At 35.3% G+C, this 16,473-nt stretch overlaps 1 protein-coding gene across 4 annotated transcripts in view; it reads left to right on the forward strand.

Moving 5' to 3' along the window:
• The window catches only part of LOC139961055 (ATP-binding cassette sub-family C member 9-like), a 44,356-nt gene that overhangs the window by 2,138 nt on the left and 25,745 nt on the right, over nt 1–16,473 (forward strand). For 3 of the 4 annotated variants that reach the window (XM_071959891.1, XM_071959895.1, XM_071959894.1), the window contains exons 2-16: nt 1,775–2,389; nt 3,023–3,259; nt 4,908–5,102; nt 6,237–6,389; nt 6,947–7,102; nt 7,971–8,105; nt 9,289–9,451; nt 10,250–10,290; nt 10,768–11,031; nt 11,487–11,657; nt 12,478–12,556; nt 13,636–13,741; nt 14,204–14,302; nt 14,876–15,041; nt 15,778–15,915. In XM_071959891.1, coding sequence (XP_071815992.1) covers nt 1,778–2,389; nt 3,023–3,259; nt 4,908–5,102; nt 6,237–6,389; nt 6,947–7,102; nt 7,971–8,105; nt 9,289–9,451; nt 10,250–10,290; nt 10,768–11,031; nt 11,487–11,657; nt 12,478–12,556; nt 13,636–13,741; nt 14,204–14,302; nt 14,876–15,041; nt 15,778–15,915 — 2,715 coding nt within the window. In that variant the 5' untranslated portion in view covers nt 1,775–1,777. Of the gene's footprint in view, nt 1–768; nt 1,090–1,774; nt 2,390–3,022; nt 3,260–4,907; nt 5,103–6,236; nt 6,390–6,946; nt 7,103–7,970; nt 8,106–9,288; nt 9,452–10,249; nt 10,291–10,767; nt 11,032–11,486; nt 11,658–12,477; nt 12,557–13,635; nt 13,742–14,203; nt 14,303–14,875; nt 15,042–15,777; nt 15,916–16,473 lie in introns of those variants that run through there. The other variant, XM_071959892.1, reaches the window with a different exon arrangement.

Consider the following 16,473-nt stretch of genomic DNA (forward strand, 5'->3'; position numbering starts at 1 on the left):
TATATATATATATATATATATATATATATGTAAATTGTTTTTGCTTTGTCATGTGTCCAGGAAACATTTGTGGTGGAATTTATAAGTTAATACTTCAGTGTTTAATCGTGATTGCATCAGAGATTATGGGAAGGTATTTGTTTGGTCAATGGGATTAATATTAATCCCTTAAGCAGATACTTGACTTGCACAGTCAAGACAAGTATTGGATGACTGAGCAATGGATGGAGCAAAACTTAAAGGAGAGGTTAGATGTTGAATAAGTTGAAAGGTCAGAACTATTGGAATAAGTGCTTCTTGATAAATACTGTTTATCAATTTTTAGCATGCTTTAAAGTTGGGGCTAATTCTGCATTAAAAAATATAAGTAGCAAATGAGGTTCTGTGCAAAGCAAGGTATGTGCTAATACAAAGAATGATCTTAAAATAATGCAAGATGCAGCCATTTCTGAAGCATTCATGTATTTTAATACTTCCCAAATATATACATAACACATGCATACATAACATATGCATACATGCCTGATGTAGCCTAATATTATTTCAATAAGTTATCTGCTGACTCATTGACTGAAAGATGCTTTCCTAATAGAGCAATAGGTTATAAAATTCAAATCGAATGTGAAACTACAAATCAACATTGGGTAAGTTATAAATTAACAAGGAAATAATAACTGCAATAATATCGTGTAACTGTTTCGCAAGTCAAAGTAGGATTACATCGTAGCAGCTAAAACTGCTCACAGATGACTTCCCAGTATTCGGTGGTTGGCTCCGTCGAACCAGAATTCTGTGATATTATTGCTCTCAGCAGGGTGATGTAAAGTTTGTTTGTAAAGTCAACTTATGTTCAGTGTAGAGTGCAGTATTGAAGAGCCTACCCTCAAACATCAGTCCATCCCATACCATATGCCTGCTTCCATACCTGCATATATATAAAATGGAATATATCATAGATGATTAACTGTGTTGAATTGTCGTATAAGCTCAGGAAGCTTGTGGGTGTGTACCATGTGAGCTCACTGCAGTTGCACATGTTAAAGTCTTATAAATCTCTTTTCAAAGAGTGTCACAGATGATACTTTTCAGGTAAGTTTCAAGAATAATCAATGACATTTTCCACCTTGTCTTAGATTCTCTTGACCTCTTTTGATATGTAAAAAGGAAGCATTGTGTCTTAAGATGTTATAGATTTTGTATGCAGTTCATTGTTCTATCTTCACATGTTGGCATCTATACATATATAGGTATCTAAAATTAGTGTAAAAAATGTCCATTTGGTAAAGTCTATTGGTTAGATGCTAAAATGAAACTCTTTTGCATACTTTTGCACCAACCTTTATAAGATCTGTGAAATCCTGTCATTTTGATTGTGTTTACTTAAACTTACAATGCAATTATATTCAAATAATTGTATGTTTTATTTACCAAAAAAAGAAAGAAAGAATACATTGTGTACAAAAGTGCAAAAATAAAAGTTATTTATTCAAAATAGAAAGGGAAAAAAATAAAGTAAAGTTTGTTCACCATATTTTGTATTCTCATTATTAAAAGATTAGATGAAATGTTTATAAAGTTGGTGACAGACCAGTTCATATTTAAAATATGAGTCAACTCACTGGTATGCCCATCCTACTTGTACACTGCTTTGACCTGGGTGTCCTTTCATCCACTTTCATGCTAAATGATAAATACATCTCAAGAAGCGAGCGGCCAAGTGTTTATAACCCAAAATACATCCCTTTACTCTTTTTTTTATATTTTTTATCTGTAGATCATGGATCCTTTAAAAATGGAAAAGTTCAATTGGTACTGTGGTGCTAATACAGCGGAAAATCTGATCGGTTTTGCATGGGATCCAGAACACACCATTTATAATTCCTGTTTCACCAATCTTCTCGAGACTATACCACACATCTTATTGCTAGTATTCGGATCTCTCGTCCTCTTCGCCCTTTTACTGTGCCGCCATAGCGAAAAACATGCTTACCTCTTAAAATTTCCGGGCCACGACCTGAGGTGGGTCCTCTACTACCCGTTGATGGTGATGGTAACGTTTCAGGTCGGCGAGGGCATATTAACAGATCTCATCGTCAACAACGGTCTGGAAACCCAGCCTCAGCTTTATGTCCCAGCATGCCTTGCACTCTTGGCTGGAATCGTAGCCATTATTTACACCCATCACATGGAGTATTGGGAGTTGCAACATATGTCTTGGCTGATGCTCGTATATTGGTTATTGGCGCTCGGTGGCTCCGCGATTAAACTTGCGAACCTCGTCAACGATGAGGAGGTCGATTCCAGTCACATGCGCTACATCCTAACGATCGTAGCGGTTATCATTTATGCTCTGTTTTTCATCTTGGAATTAAACGTCATCAGAACAAGGGTAAATTCTTATTATTTTTTTGTTTTAAACTTTTATCGAATATTGGTCATGATTGTATTTCTTCTAAAAAAATTTAAATTAAAATGATATAAAGCTGATCTCTTGCTGTCTGTCTGAGAGGAGTGTTTGCTAGAAAGAAATTTGCAAAAATGCGAGCTGTTTGTAAAAAAAACAAATTTTTATAGAATGAAGTTTAGCCTTTTTCCTTCATGTTCAGGACAAGGAAAGTTGCTGTTAATATTTGGTGTGATTTAATTTGGTATATGTTAGAATTTGAACAAGAAAAGATCTTTTGCATTGTGTTTTTTTAAGGCTTGATGCTGTCATAAGATATTTGGTTAAAACTTGCTTGGAAAAAAGTTAGTGTATATAGCATGTGTGGTTAGATGTTCTATCAATATACCACTGTTACCTGCCAGATTTTTATTACCTTTCGGGCAATTTGTCTATATCTCCATTCACTGCTGCAGTGTGTGCAGTTTCATCATGGCTTTAATGACTACTGTCTTAATATATATTATATTCTATAATTTTCACCAAAATTTGTCATCTCTTAAAATATTCTATTATATAAGAATGTACGATATAGTTACGATATTGGCCTCAGTTTGCTGAATTTTTCATCACAAACAGGTCTTTGGTTGGGGTTATGAACCAGAGACGTTTCCGGAAGATCTCGAGAAGGAGGGTATGCGGTTCCTTCAGGGGTACACCAATCTACTGTCTACGGCCATATTCTGGTGGATGAATTGGTTGTTCAGCCTGGGTTATAAGAGAGCCCTTGAGCTGGACGATTTAGGATCTCTTTCGAAAGTCCACACCACAAAGTACAACAGAGATAAATTTGAAGAGGCTGTTGGAATCGAATTGGTAAATATTATTGTATAGTGATCTTCAGTGATGTGTGGGTGGGGGGGGGGAGCTTGGGGAGGGGGGTGTTGGGATAATTCCCAATGTCCACCAGAACTGTTATGAATGAGGGGGGTGTAGCTGTGGGGTTGTTGAATGCAGAGGGTCAGAAAAAAAAGTTTAGTGGTCAAATATTCCATATTGACTCATATTAAGACGATGAATTAGGTCTTAACACACGGTTTTGTTAATATATGTTTTTGAATTTTGAAGAACATCCCCCAACTGAATGTTCCCCCCTGCCCACCCCACCCCCCCTGTATCCTGTAGCTGTGGAGATTCCTCAGGACTATGTCGCCCTCATATTAAGAAAACAGATAAATATACTCAAAATTGGTTCATGGATCATGATAGATTCCTTGTTGTTAGACCTTGCACCCACCTCTTCCCCCCCCCCCCCAAAAGTTATAGAGCTGTGAAGTTAGCATTGACGATGCATGAATACATGCTCGTTGTAACGTTTATACACATACAAACCATGCTAATCCTCTTTCTAACTGCTGCCACTTTTGGCTCCACTATGCTCTGTTTTGAAGTTAAAAAATGTAATCTATTAAACATATTGCAACATGTCACCTTGTACGATGAGTTTGCAAGTTTTGTGGCTAACACAACAGTAGTTTATTACGTAAACCAATGTACAAATTTGCCAGTCCAGATTGTTCCAGTTTATAATAAATAAACATGAAGGAGATTGAACTTTGTACAAATAATAAATAAATAATAAAAACAGAAGGGGTAATAGTCTTATCAAGCTCGGACGGAGTGCCGAAGAGTACAATGTTCATTATAGAAGCTATGTCGCAATTTGTGTTGACACAATTTTGTGTTGCAACTGTCCTGCAATATATTTGAGTAAATTTGACAACAAGCTTCTGTCAGTTGCAATGTTAATTATCTAAAAATCAGAATATTGTTGCTATTCAACCTCCAAGGGTTCCCCTTCATATGCTCACATAGTATTCTCATATGCAGCACCATTAGGTATGTAGAGATAGAGATCACAACATTCATTAATCTCTTAATCCTAAGAAAACCAAATGCAAAATTCAACCATAACCATTTTGTGACACTTTTTTGGGGTAGGGGGTGTATCAAGGGGTATTTGAGAGGTTAAAGTTGATTTCTTAAAGAAATTGGTGGACTTTTTCTGCATCTCAAGGTCAAAACTGCATTCTCATAGCACATTGTATGGCAAAATATCATTTTATTTAAAATTCAAATTTGGTAATATTTTGTGAATGCATTGTAAAACAGCAGGTTGAATGGTACCATCATTGCAATCGAGTTGAAGTTTTTATTTTATTTTGTCTTGATAGTATTTAAATTATTTATCCAGAGAATAAAATATAGCACACATCACTTGCATGTTCATGAAATTTTAAATAGCAAGAACATTTAAGTTATGCTAGGCAAGGGTAGGGCAAGGGGGACGGGGGGGGGGGTGCATGGGGAGCAAAGGGATGGTTGGATGAATTTTCCCCCAAACCTCTCCATATCAGTGCCCTACACCTGTGAGTGTCCATATTAAGTGTTGCATATAAATGATGCCTTTCAAATCATTTGTTCCTGATTTAATCCATTTCTTGAACCTAATTCTTTTCAACAGAAAAAGGCTGAAGATACCGGCAAAGAACTGAATTTATACAAAGCATACCTCAGAACCTATGGCAAGAGATTGGGTGTGGCTGGCATTATAAAGTTTTTTGCGGACAGTTTTGCTTTTATCAATCCGTTTATTCTCTCGGGAATCATCTTATATGCGTCTCAACTACAGTACCAAGGAAGCGAGCTTACTAACCCAGTAAGTTAACTCGTATTGGTTGTTTTTGTGTGTTGAATTTGTACAATGTTTGATACTATTTATAATAATAATAATAACAAGAACAATAATAACAATAAAAATAACAATAATAATAATAATAAAAGTAATAATAATCAGCAGTTATTTTTTTTTAATAATAATAATCAGCAGTTATTTTTTTTTATAAATAATAGTAAGCAGCAGTTATTTTATATGATATTTGAAAGTAAAAATGTCCTTTCACAGTATAATGTACTAGTTTTGCTTATAGTCAAGTTTGATTATGTCAAAAGATGAAGGGAAAAGTTAGGAAATCCCATTTTCTTTTAGCATGCATTAAAAATCAGACACTAAAAATTGCAAATTGTCTGGCAACAAGATTGCTTTTTCAATAGATTCATTACCTACTGGTTGATGTGTAGGTTTATTATGTCAAAAATGTGAGGAGCATGCCTTTCAATTTATCAATAGCAATTTTCTTTTCAGTTATGCTCCGAAAATTTGGTCAAACAAATTTCAGGGAATTAGTATTGACCAAATTAAAAGTTCATCGTATGGGTATTAAATAGTTATGATTCCAACTAAACTTGCTTGAAGTTTTGAATAGTTTAAGGATGAGTGAATTATCTCTTTTTTTGAGTGAAATTTGTGTTTGATATATGTGTGATTTAAAGCTGTATTTATTAGCTTTATTATCATAGATTACTTTGATAGTGCTTCATGTGGGCGAGGGGGGGGGGGGTGATGGAACAAGGTCCAGTCTGGGGTGGGGCAAAACTAGGGCAGTGGGACATGCGACATTGGTTAGAGGGGTCAAACCACAGTGTTGAGACAAAACTGGAACGTGTGTGTATTCCATACTACAAATTCATGTATTAATGTTTTTTATAACTTAAACACACTAGTTAATTATACTCTTTCAATAACAGGGTGCCTTTTTAATTACAATATGTTTCAACTTGCCATCAAGAGGAGCACCTTTTAATGTTGTATCAAGTGGCACACATTTCTTAATTCAAGCAATGTAGCATTTTCAAGGTTTTTCAAGGAAACAGGAAAAATGTCACTTAAAATGCTTCTCACGATTGAATTATTTCTCAAAGTAAGACAAATGTTTCTTTTTCTTCTGTCTAGGATGTCAAGTACATGTCCTCCTACGATTTCATCCGCAATGGTATAGTCCTGGTCTTCCTGCTCTTCCTGTGTTCCTACTCGAGGGCGCTGTGCCTGCAGGTTCATTATCATCTCGTTATTACTGAATCCGGTCATGTGAAGGCAGCCATCCAGGTAAAGATTTTATTATTGAATAGCGCCACCAATTTCCCTCAAACACCCCCTAAAGTTTGTGAATATATCATTATGATGATCAAAGGGTAGAGAGTAATTAAAACCCAAACTCCAAACTAGTAAAGCAATTAATTGTCCCCATGCATGATGCTGACAGCATAGTGGGTAACAGGGGGGGTGGGGTTGGGGGATGGGGGGTGAGGTTAGATGGAGAGGAAGTTCTGGATGAGGGATATCAATTTGTACTCATCTAGTTTCAAGGTAGCAATAATGATGGTAACTCTTTTGGTTTTCTTTTCAAAAGCCATTTCAATTGATTGCTAAAGGGTGAACACCTTCTTTAGAGACTACAAATCTATGCCTAAGTGTGAATATACCATAAATTTCTCGAAGCTGACTCAAAGCTGCTGGTAACTTTGAGGATGTTGCGAGTACTGTGTTATCCAGTGTAAACCTGTGTTATCCTGTGTTATCCAGTTGTGTTACCATACTGTGTTATCCAGGCTAGCAGACTGTTTGTCTTATAACATGATTTTTTGATCTTGACTCCTCTACAGGCTGCTGTCTATGACAAGGCTCTACGTATATCTACATACACTATCAGTGGTGGCTCCATGACAACAGGACAGATAACCAATCATATGTCAGTTGATGCCATGAATATTCTGATGTCATTCCAGTATCTCCATTCAGCTTGGTCCTTGCCATACCAGGTAAGTGAATACAAACACTTTCTGCCTTTTAGTCTTTCCTTGCAGTTATTACAATGAGCCTACTGAGATATGTAGATAGATAGATAGATAGACAGATAGACAGACAGACAGACAGACTGACAAATGGACAGATAGACAGATAAACAGATAGACAGATAGACAGACAGACAGATAGACAGACAGATAGAGAGATAGACAGATAGACAGACAGACAGATAGACAGATAGCCAAAAAGACCTATAGACAGATGGACAGATAGATAGTTTATTGTCCATTTGAATTTGGCATGTTTGGTTGATTTTCTGTTTCTTGCTTGGCTACTTCGATATCTGGCTATCATCTGCTCTTTTGACTTTGTCAGCTATTGGATAGCCAGCTCTCCTGAATATTCATGATTATTGTTTCATTTTCTTTGTCAGCTATTGGATAGCCAGCTCTTCTTAATATTCATGATTATTGTTCTATTGCCTCTGTCAGCTCTTGGATAGCCACATTTGAATATGAGCCCTTTTATACCACTCTAATAACAGTTTACCTGCCTCGAGGTATTTTATTAGGTTCTGAAGGTATAGATCGCTGGAAATTTGAGCTCGCAAGCGACTTTTCTCAACTGGTTTCCTTTGCTGGGCTTGGCAAATTGATTACGTAACACACAGGCTAATATTCCCGACTAATAACCTTGACAGGTGAAGCAGTGGGCAGTGGCGAAACTTGAACGACAGTCTTATTAAAGGGTGGATTTTCAAATGCAGCTCTTCTGAATATTCATGATTATTGTTCCATTGTCTTTGTCGGTTCTTGGATAGCCGACTCTCCTGAATATTTCATGATTATTATTCCATTGTCAATGCATTTTTGTCTTCCTCAGCTACTTGGTTACCTAGTTATCCTGTATACTCAGCTGGGTCCAGCTGCTCTCATTGGCTTCTCAGTTTTCTTCTTAGTTCTGCCCCTACAAACGGTGATTGCCAAGCAATTAGGAAATCTCCAGAAGAAATCAATGGTAAGTATACTGTACACATTCAGACACATTATAAAATTTGCCTTATATTGACACAAATGATGAAACACTACCAACTGGAATAACTTCTTGGGGAGCTTTAAATTGAGACAGTTAAGGGATCTGAGACTGTGATGGAAGCAAATGGTATGAGAATTAATATTATGACTATGAATAGAACAATAGGAACCATAAATATAATAGAAATAGACAAAAGAATTAAGTTAATAAGACGATGAGAGGGCTGCTGAAGATGAAAGAAGGGCTGCAGCAGGTAAGCTATGGTACAGAGGGGTGTAACAGGTGGGTGGAGAGAGGTGGACAGAGAGGGATTGACAGGGATTGGTAGGGGATAACAAAGGAGGTTCAAGAGTGAATGGGAAGTAATAAGAGGAAGAGGGGTGATTAGGAAGGACAAAACCTGTGAGTGTGGATGGCCATGATGTGTGTCCTTCAAAGGTACTCAGAGAACTCATCTGTGTCTAGAACTCAATTGACTTCTAAATTGACTTTTACCTTTTGTTATCTTAATCTTTGTCTGTTTACCTGCTTTGCCCTTTCACACTGTTGTTTCACTACACCATGAGTGTCATTTTGATGGATACTGGTGCATTTCAATTGTTCATCACTACTATTATTATTTTTATATCAGTTATTATTATTACTATTATTATTACTAGTACTATTACTAGTATTAGTATTATTATAATTATTATTATTATTACTATTATTATTATTATTATGATTATTATTATTATTAATATGATCATTATGATTATCAATATTATCATTATTATCATTATCATTATTATTATTGTTATTATTATTATGATTATTATGATTATTATTTTTTTTTCCATTTTTTATTTGCATTCATCTCTTCTGCACAACACATTAAGTTAAAAAGAAAGAAAAGTTTGTTTTATGACACCAAAAAGGACATTTCCTTTATCAATAATGCAATTATTATTATTATTATTATTATCATTATCATTATTATGAAGAGAGGAGGGTGAACAAATGGGTGGATGGGAGGGGATGAAATCCTGAAAAATGGGTATATATGTCAAGTTGGTTCACCTATGTTAGTATTAGGAATCTTCTGAGTGGGTTATATAAAATTTAATTCACATAATAAAATAAACACTTTTGACATAAGGATCTTTTCATTGCATCTTTTACATAGGTGCACTCGGACAGTCGCCTCAAGCAGACAAATGAAATGTTACAAGGAATGAAGCTGATCAAACTGTATGCTTGGGAAGAAATATTCCTGCAAGTAATCGGAGAAGCTCGTGGGAAAGAAATTTGGATGCAGGTCAAATCTACAGGATGGAGGGTACTTATGTGTGAGTGTTTTCTCATTTTGTCTTTATAGAAATGCCAAGATTATAGCAAAATCGAAAAAAAAAACCCAAAGAAACAGAAGCTCTCATATTATGTAACAGGTCAAACAGAACTTTTTCTCTCCATTTGTTCCAAGAAATATTAACTGGCTAGTTATCAACAGTTTTGATAAATATCGACTGGGCAAATTTGTTTTCTACTTTTTCATCAAAATGACATAATATTTGGGAAGTAGAGATTTGCAGGGTGTGACAATTGACATCTTGTCTAAGGGTTTTTAAAGGAACTGGCTATAATTTTAGAAACAAAGATAAGCATTTCTAAGATTCAAGTGACATTCTGTGACACTTCCGCTCAAAATCAGAATAAAGAAATAGTTGGGTATAAATGCTACCTAGTCTTAGGATTTGTAGTGTTTTATTTAAATGTTCAGAGTGCCTCTGAGAATATGACAATGCTTTTGTTTCTGGCAACACTGATAGTAGTTTGCTCGCATCCCATTAAGAAAATTGCCAAAAACCAAAAATTTCAGGTTGCAATTTAAATAATGACCAAGTATATTGTGTAATGACCAAGGTATAAAAGTATACATCATGAAGAGACAAGATATTTTCCTTATGTAAGATTTGCATATCAATGTTCATCGAAATAAAAGTCCAAATTGGAGTAGAATAGGAACATTTAGTCAGAAAAGTTTGACCGAAAACTTTGACCTGATGGAAAACTGTAGTCATGTCACTGTTCATGATGGAATATATTTAATATATTAATTGTGGATGTTTTTATTTACCACCTTACAGACACACTGGCAGGAAGTACCCCATTGTTGGTGACCTTGATTGTAAGTCAAGTTTTTGTGCTAAATGTCATGTTTTGATAATTACTCTAAACCATTTTTTTTGTTGAAAACATTGCCAGAGTCCTGGAAGGTTATTTTAAATTCTTCCAATTGCAATATCTGGAATGTTTGTTAGTGTTTAGCCACAGCCTAGGCATCGATTGCCGATCAAGTTGAAGTCACCCCTAGATTCATCCCCAAGATTAAGAACCCTCCTCAGAATCTGAAGTTATCCTCATATTCAATGCAAGATTCAGCCCTGTTCTCCCGATAGTTATTCTTTCTCTATTGTCTCTATTGTCCTCATATGTATGTCTTTATTTTCTATAAAACAAAAATTAGAACAAAGGTGAAAATATTATGACCAAAATGAAAATACGATTATAAAGAACAGGTGACTCTGATCTGCTGATCTGCATTCCAACTTTTTAAATTTGTTTCAAATATATCATCTCTTTCATTTTCTCTTTCTTTTGACAGTCTTATAGTCTCTACCAAGTTTTGGAGGGGAAGGCTCTTACCCCAGAGATCACCTTTTCATCCTTATCAGTATTCAACAGCATGTTTGTACCAATGTTCATGCTTCCTCAAGTGATCCAGTTTTACGTCAACGCCGTGGTCAGTACGAAACGTCTGCGGACGTTCTTCAGTGCGGCCGAGATCGAGGATGGTGAAGATGGCAGGACGCTGGAGAAGGTGAACCGGTTAAACCCGGGACACGTTCCTCAGAGAGACATTAAAGCAGTAAGAGCGATGACTAAACTTTTATGTGTCTTTAAAATGTAAATGTGTCTTTGCAAAGCTACAAAGAGGCCGCAGTTTTTGCTAATCATAACAAATTACATAATGGGCAATATATTTTTGCACGATTGGGCCGTGAAATAAATAATACTATTATTTTAGAGATATTTTGTTCTTGTTTTTGTTTATTTATTTGTTTTATCACAAAAAATTTACAATGTGAAAGGAAGTCTTCTATAAAGCCTGAATTGGCTTAACAGAGTAGAAGACTCCCTGGTAAAGAAGAAAAATGTAATACAAGTTGAATGAGCAGAATGATTCAGATACTTTAAGGAGTAATAACTAGACAGGATAACATTGTCCTAGTTCATAAAGAATTTATTAAATTTGATGTATCCTGATACTTCTCTCCACACCTCACTTATTGACAAACATATCTCAACTGTTTGTTCTAACAGAATGGACATGAAAGTTTCAAGAAAATTGATGCTGATTCTGACGGTCAGGTCTACAGCAACCCAGCTTTTGAGACTGAAACGCAGAACGGGAACTTAAAAGAGAGTAACCTCAAATTTGCTGAGGATACCATCGATAAACTGAGACATGAAAATGGATGGCCAGTTGCCAAGGTAACTATATAGAAATCATGCTTAATGTCTCTCAGTGATAATTTGCATAAAGAATCATACATACGTATATAAAGTTCATGGTGACTTGCATCCAGAACATTCTAACTGTAAAAAAACATGAAAGAATTATTTCATATCACCCTCCTCTCAGGAACTGTTTGGATATTTAACTAGTCAAAATCTTTTAATTTTCTTTTGGCCACTTTTTTCCAGGACCAATTCCCGTACCCAGATCCAACTTTTATTCAAATTTATCAAGCAAATCACTGTTTATTTTATTATAGATATTATTAGTGTTTCTTAACATGATTAGAGTGAGAATTATTTAAAATTAAAGGAAAGTAATATGTCAAAATTGCCTATGCTCTGAGTAGCCTAAACAAATTGGTGAAAATTGCAAGACCATTTTTAAGAAGAGATATGATTGTTGTGTACTAAAGATATCAACTTACCCTTCTCTCTGGTGGTCTTGTTGCATAGCATTATAGTTTGCTTTTGTGGACTGTTGCCTGTTTCCTAATACCTAGTAAATGAATCAATGTGTTAGCATTTCTTATGTAATATTCAAGATAATGAAGCAAATAGCCATACTACTTGTATTTCGTACCTTTGAATTAGGCTGAAAATAATAAAATAAAATATAAAATAAAAATATAAAGTAAGGCTGAAAATTTTACTGTAATTTAATGAAGCTTTAGCTTTGGAAGCACAAATAACTATTTTGAAAAAATTTGTTTTTGAAAATTTTAATGATCATGTTCTTGATATTTTTGAATCCTTAACAATTTGTTTGTTTGTTCACTGCTCACTTCTCTGTAAGATATCACATGGTAGCTTCACTTGGGATGCTGAAGCTAGTACGCCTACACTCAGCGATATCGACCTTGAAATACCAGCAGGTACGTAGATTTAAATTTGCAGATTTCTTCTTAAAGGTAGTCAGTATAGGCCTCAAATAGAGCTCGCTATAATTGCTAGTAGTTTTCAAAAAGTACTTTCCTGGAGGTCTTAACTCTCCAAATTGTTCTCAGACATTGTTAAGGAACACACAAGATGACTGAATGGTCCCAGTGAGGAAAATTTCATCGAAGGTCGTAATAAAAACAGTTTAAAAATTTTGACCAAAGGTGACCATATTTGAATATCTAGCATACTTGGGCCCAATACAGCATACATTTAAGATGATTTAGTTAAATGCCGTGGGCATACTTTCGTGGCCCAATTCTGTGAAAGGGATCAAATGAGAACTTTCCAGGAAATGACACTCACTTTTTCATTTCGAAACCTTCAAATATGAATATATTCATATCTCGAAACACCCACAGTCATTGATTTATACTAACATCTGGCCCACTGTGTTTTATAGCTCATAAATTTGTAAACAGTTAAATGTAGTCTATAAACATTCAGTTTGTTTGAAAGGTTCTGCACAATTTTCATGATGTCAACAAAATAACATCTGAGAGCAACTATAGTCAAATTGTTAATGTTGTTTCACTACTTTATTACCTATATCTACTTTATGACATACGTTATTATTTGACTTTGATTGAGGTGCAATTTTGTTGGCAAAGTTTTTCAAAATATTTGAACTAATATTTGCATTTGCTTTTAGTCACAACATGTATATGTAATGTCATTATAAAATATGTGTACAGAAAATGAACTAAAAAAAAATAAAAACCTCTCTTGTTAGAGACTCAATGATTTCAAACAATGGAACTAAATTTCAGCCCCCCCCCCCTCAGGTCCCTATCTCTTAAACAAAATAAGACTAAGGTCCTTGAGGGAGGGGATCGTGGGGTAGAGGATTAAGGTTTGCTCATCAGAAACATATCTGACATATTTTTGGTGTATAAGGTGGCTGTTCACTTTCTGATCCTTTAATTGAGCACAAATAACTGCAAAGGATACATCATGCATACTTTCAAAACGGTTTTAGCTAAATGAAATAATGTATATTTATGAAACTTTTCAGGTAAACTGACGATAGTTGTCGGCCAGGTTGGTGGTGGAAAATCTTCCTTCATCTCAGCCCTGCTCGGGGAAATGTCAACAGTGTCTGGATCAGTACAGTGGGATAAGTTAGTCTAAACATTTATTTTTTGATCAATTTTTGTTTTCCTTAAAGCTGCTGAGAAAGTTATCACAAAAAATATTTCTTCCACACATCAACACTTAATGTAAATTTTAGTTCCATTTCCCTACTTTGAAGGCCACATATTGTGCGACACAGATTCTAAACATTTTGCAAATTACTGCAGAATTTAAATTTATGAAATTTTTGCTCTTTTAGCAAAAGCTAAGAATCTTAAGTTTTCATGAAAAAGTGTTATTTTCATGGCTTGTCGAAGGATAATGACTTGTGGAATTGTGGAATTCCTCAAAAAAGGAGTCTATTAGCATTATTACCATTTCATATACCACTGAGCATCAAATTGATCTACATTTAGACAAACATACAGGAGTTCATAATGTTTGATTTGCAAAACGTCCAGTAATTAATCATTTCTGGAAATGTTTTTTTGTTGTTTTTGTTCAACTAGGAGTGTCAGTAACATAGCTTACGGTTCACAGAAAGCCTGGTTGCTCAACGCTACCATGGAAGAGAATATTACGTTTGGTAACAAGATGGATCGGTTAAGGTAAGGTGACCAAACAAGTGACCTTAATGTAATCATCAAAGTAACAACATATTAAGAGTAGTTTGATATATGTATTGAATAAGGACAAATTTAAGTAATGTTTTTTTTTTAAATATGATAAGATGTATTAAGCAGTTCTTCAGTTTCTGTTTGCAAGCATGGCAATGTGCAGATTCATAGGAGATCAATTAACAAAGTTGACAAGTATAAACTGTATTTGGTTTCATCCAGGACTGGCCTCAATAAACCTGAAAAGGGTCCTAATGAAGGAGATATCGCTACAAAATGCAGACAGTAATGAAACGTGATACCTTGTTATCTTTTATCTAGACCTGAGATGTCCACGCTGCTATATACACTGTGTTGTGGGTATTGACTGTAGCTGTATGTATTGACTGTACACTAGTGTCTAATTACCAACGGTAGCAAGCTGTGTGTGTATTTTCTGGGATCAATGGTGGTGTCTAACACTTCTGTTGCACATCATTCGAAACTAGGTCAGATTACCGGCATGAGACGTTTCTTTTTGCGCGAATCTTCACACCCATTAATACCAGCAGTATTTTTTTCTAGGTATAAAGACACCATCAATGCCTGCAGTTTACAACCAGACATTGATATTTTGCCAGCTGGAGATCAAACTGAAATAGGTGAAAAAGGTATTAACCTGAGTGGTGGCCAGAAACAGAGAGTCAGTGTTGCTAGAACTATGTACAGTCCTCATTCTGTTGTCATATTGGTAAGTATTTAATTTGCTCTTTTTTTATGTCTACTTTAGAGAAACATTTTAACTTCCCAATGTATACTCATCAAAATGCTTGCCAGGGATAATTCTAAGATTTGTAGGTGTTATATTATGAAACATGAAAGCTTTCCTGTTTGGGATTCAAATTAGATCATTTTGAGAGTAAAATATCTTACCAATTCTAACTGTAATATCATCAGTTGTCCTTTCAACAATGTTAGTCAAAAGTCATTATTACTCCCCCAAATCTGCTAGGGAGACTAAATCTGGTCACCAGCAATCAAATTTTTGGACTCGCCTCTCAGAGCATCTTAGCTACCGTGTTAAAAAAATAGCTGCAGCCGGTGCAAAGCACAAACAATTATGTCATATGCAGCATAGCTGCGTGATACTGCAGCCTTCCTCAGCTTCCTATGTACTCTAAGGTGCCTGAACAATATGGGGGGTTTGATTGCCCTATTTTTGCCTTAATTATATCTGGAAATAATTCTGAGAGTCACTTTCAAAACACTGTTTTTTACAATTTGTAATGTTGATTGGTATAACGTTGTGTGGGAAACACTGTATACAAAGGATGGGTTGATGACCAAAGATGGTATTCAATAATTTTTGGAAAAATTGCAGGAATATCAAATATAAAAAAGTAACAGTTTTATTTATTTTGTCACAGTTTTTTAAAACATTAGATATTCTTTTGTTGAGTTTTTTTTTGTCTCTCTTTCCTTGACAGGATGATCCTCTGTCGGCTTTGGATGTACACGTCGGAGCTCATCTCTTCGAGGAGGGTATTAAGGGCATACTTCTGAAAGAAAACAGGACTGTTATACTAGTGACTCATCAAGTCCAATATCTGGACCAAGCTGAAAAAGTATGGAAACATGACATGACATGTCACGTATAAAAACATAACAACCAAACACCCCATCCAAACTATAAGACATGGTTGGGTTTATATGCTCCAGTACCACATATTCTGTTACTGTTTTAGAGTAATTCTGTATGGTGTTAGCATGTCACAAGAAAGATGAAGGAAAGGGGGGAGGGGTCAGGGAAATACAGTCTGTGGCCTGGGGTTGATTATGAGGCCCAGAAAGATGTGGAGGTGATGGGGACAAATGTGGTATGCAGAATAGCGTATTGTCAATTTCATAATGCAAAAATGAATAGTACACCATTTGGGATCTAGTGACATATTTGTTCCCAGAGCCAGACCTGACTTTTGATGCCTGTCAGCAAAGAATCACTCTGTGTCTCACAAAAATGACAATTTTTTAGAGTCAGAAGATTGAATGACAAAATATCTTTCGTTCATGTATGATGAAAACACTCTTAGCAAAACACTTTGCATCATGAAGGAATTTCCAGAAAAGTATAGCAACCTCTGAAAGGAAATACCAGGCGCGTATCCAGGATTTTCAAACCCGGG

This window comes from Apostichopus japonicus, chromosome 20, assembly GCF_037975245.1.
Source record: "Apostichopus japonicus isolate 1M-3 chromosome 20, ASM3797524v1, whole genome shotgun sequence".
NCBI lineage: Eukaryota > Metazoa > Echinodermata > Holothuroidea > Aspidochirotida > Stichopodidae > Apostichopus > Apostichopus japonicus.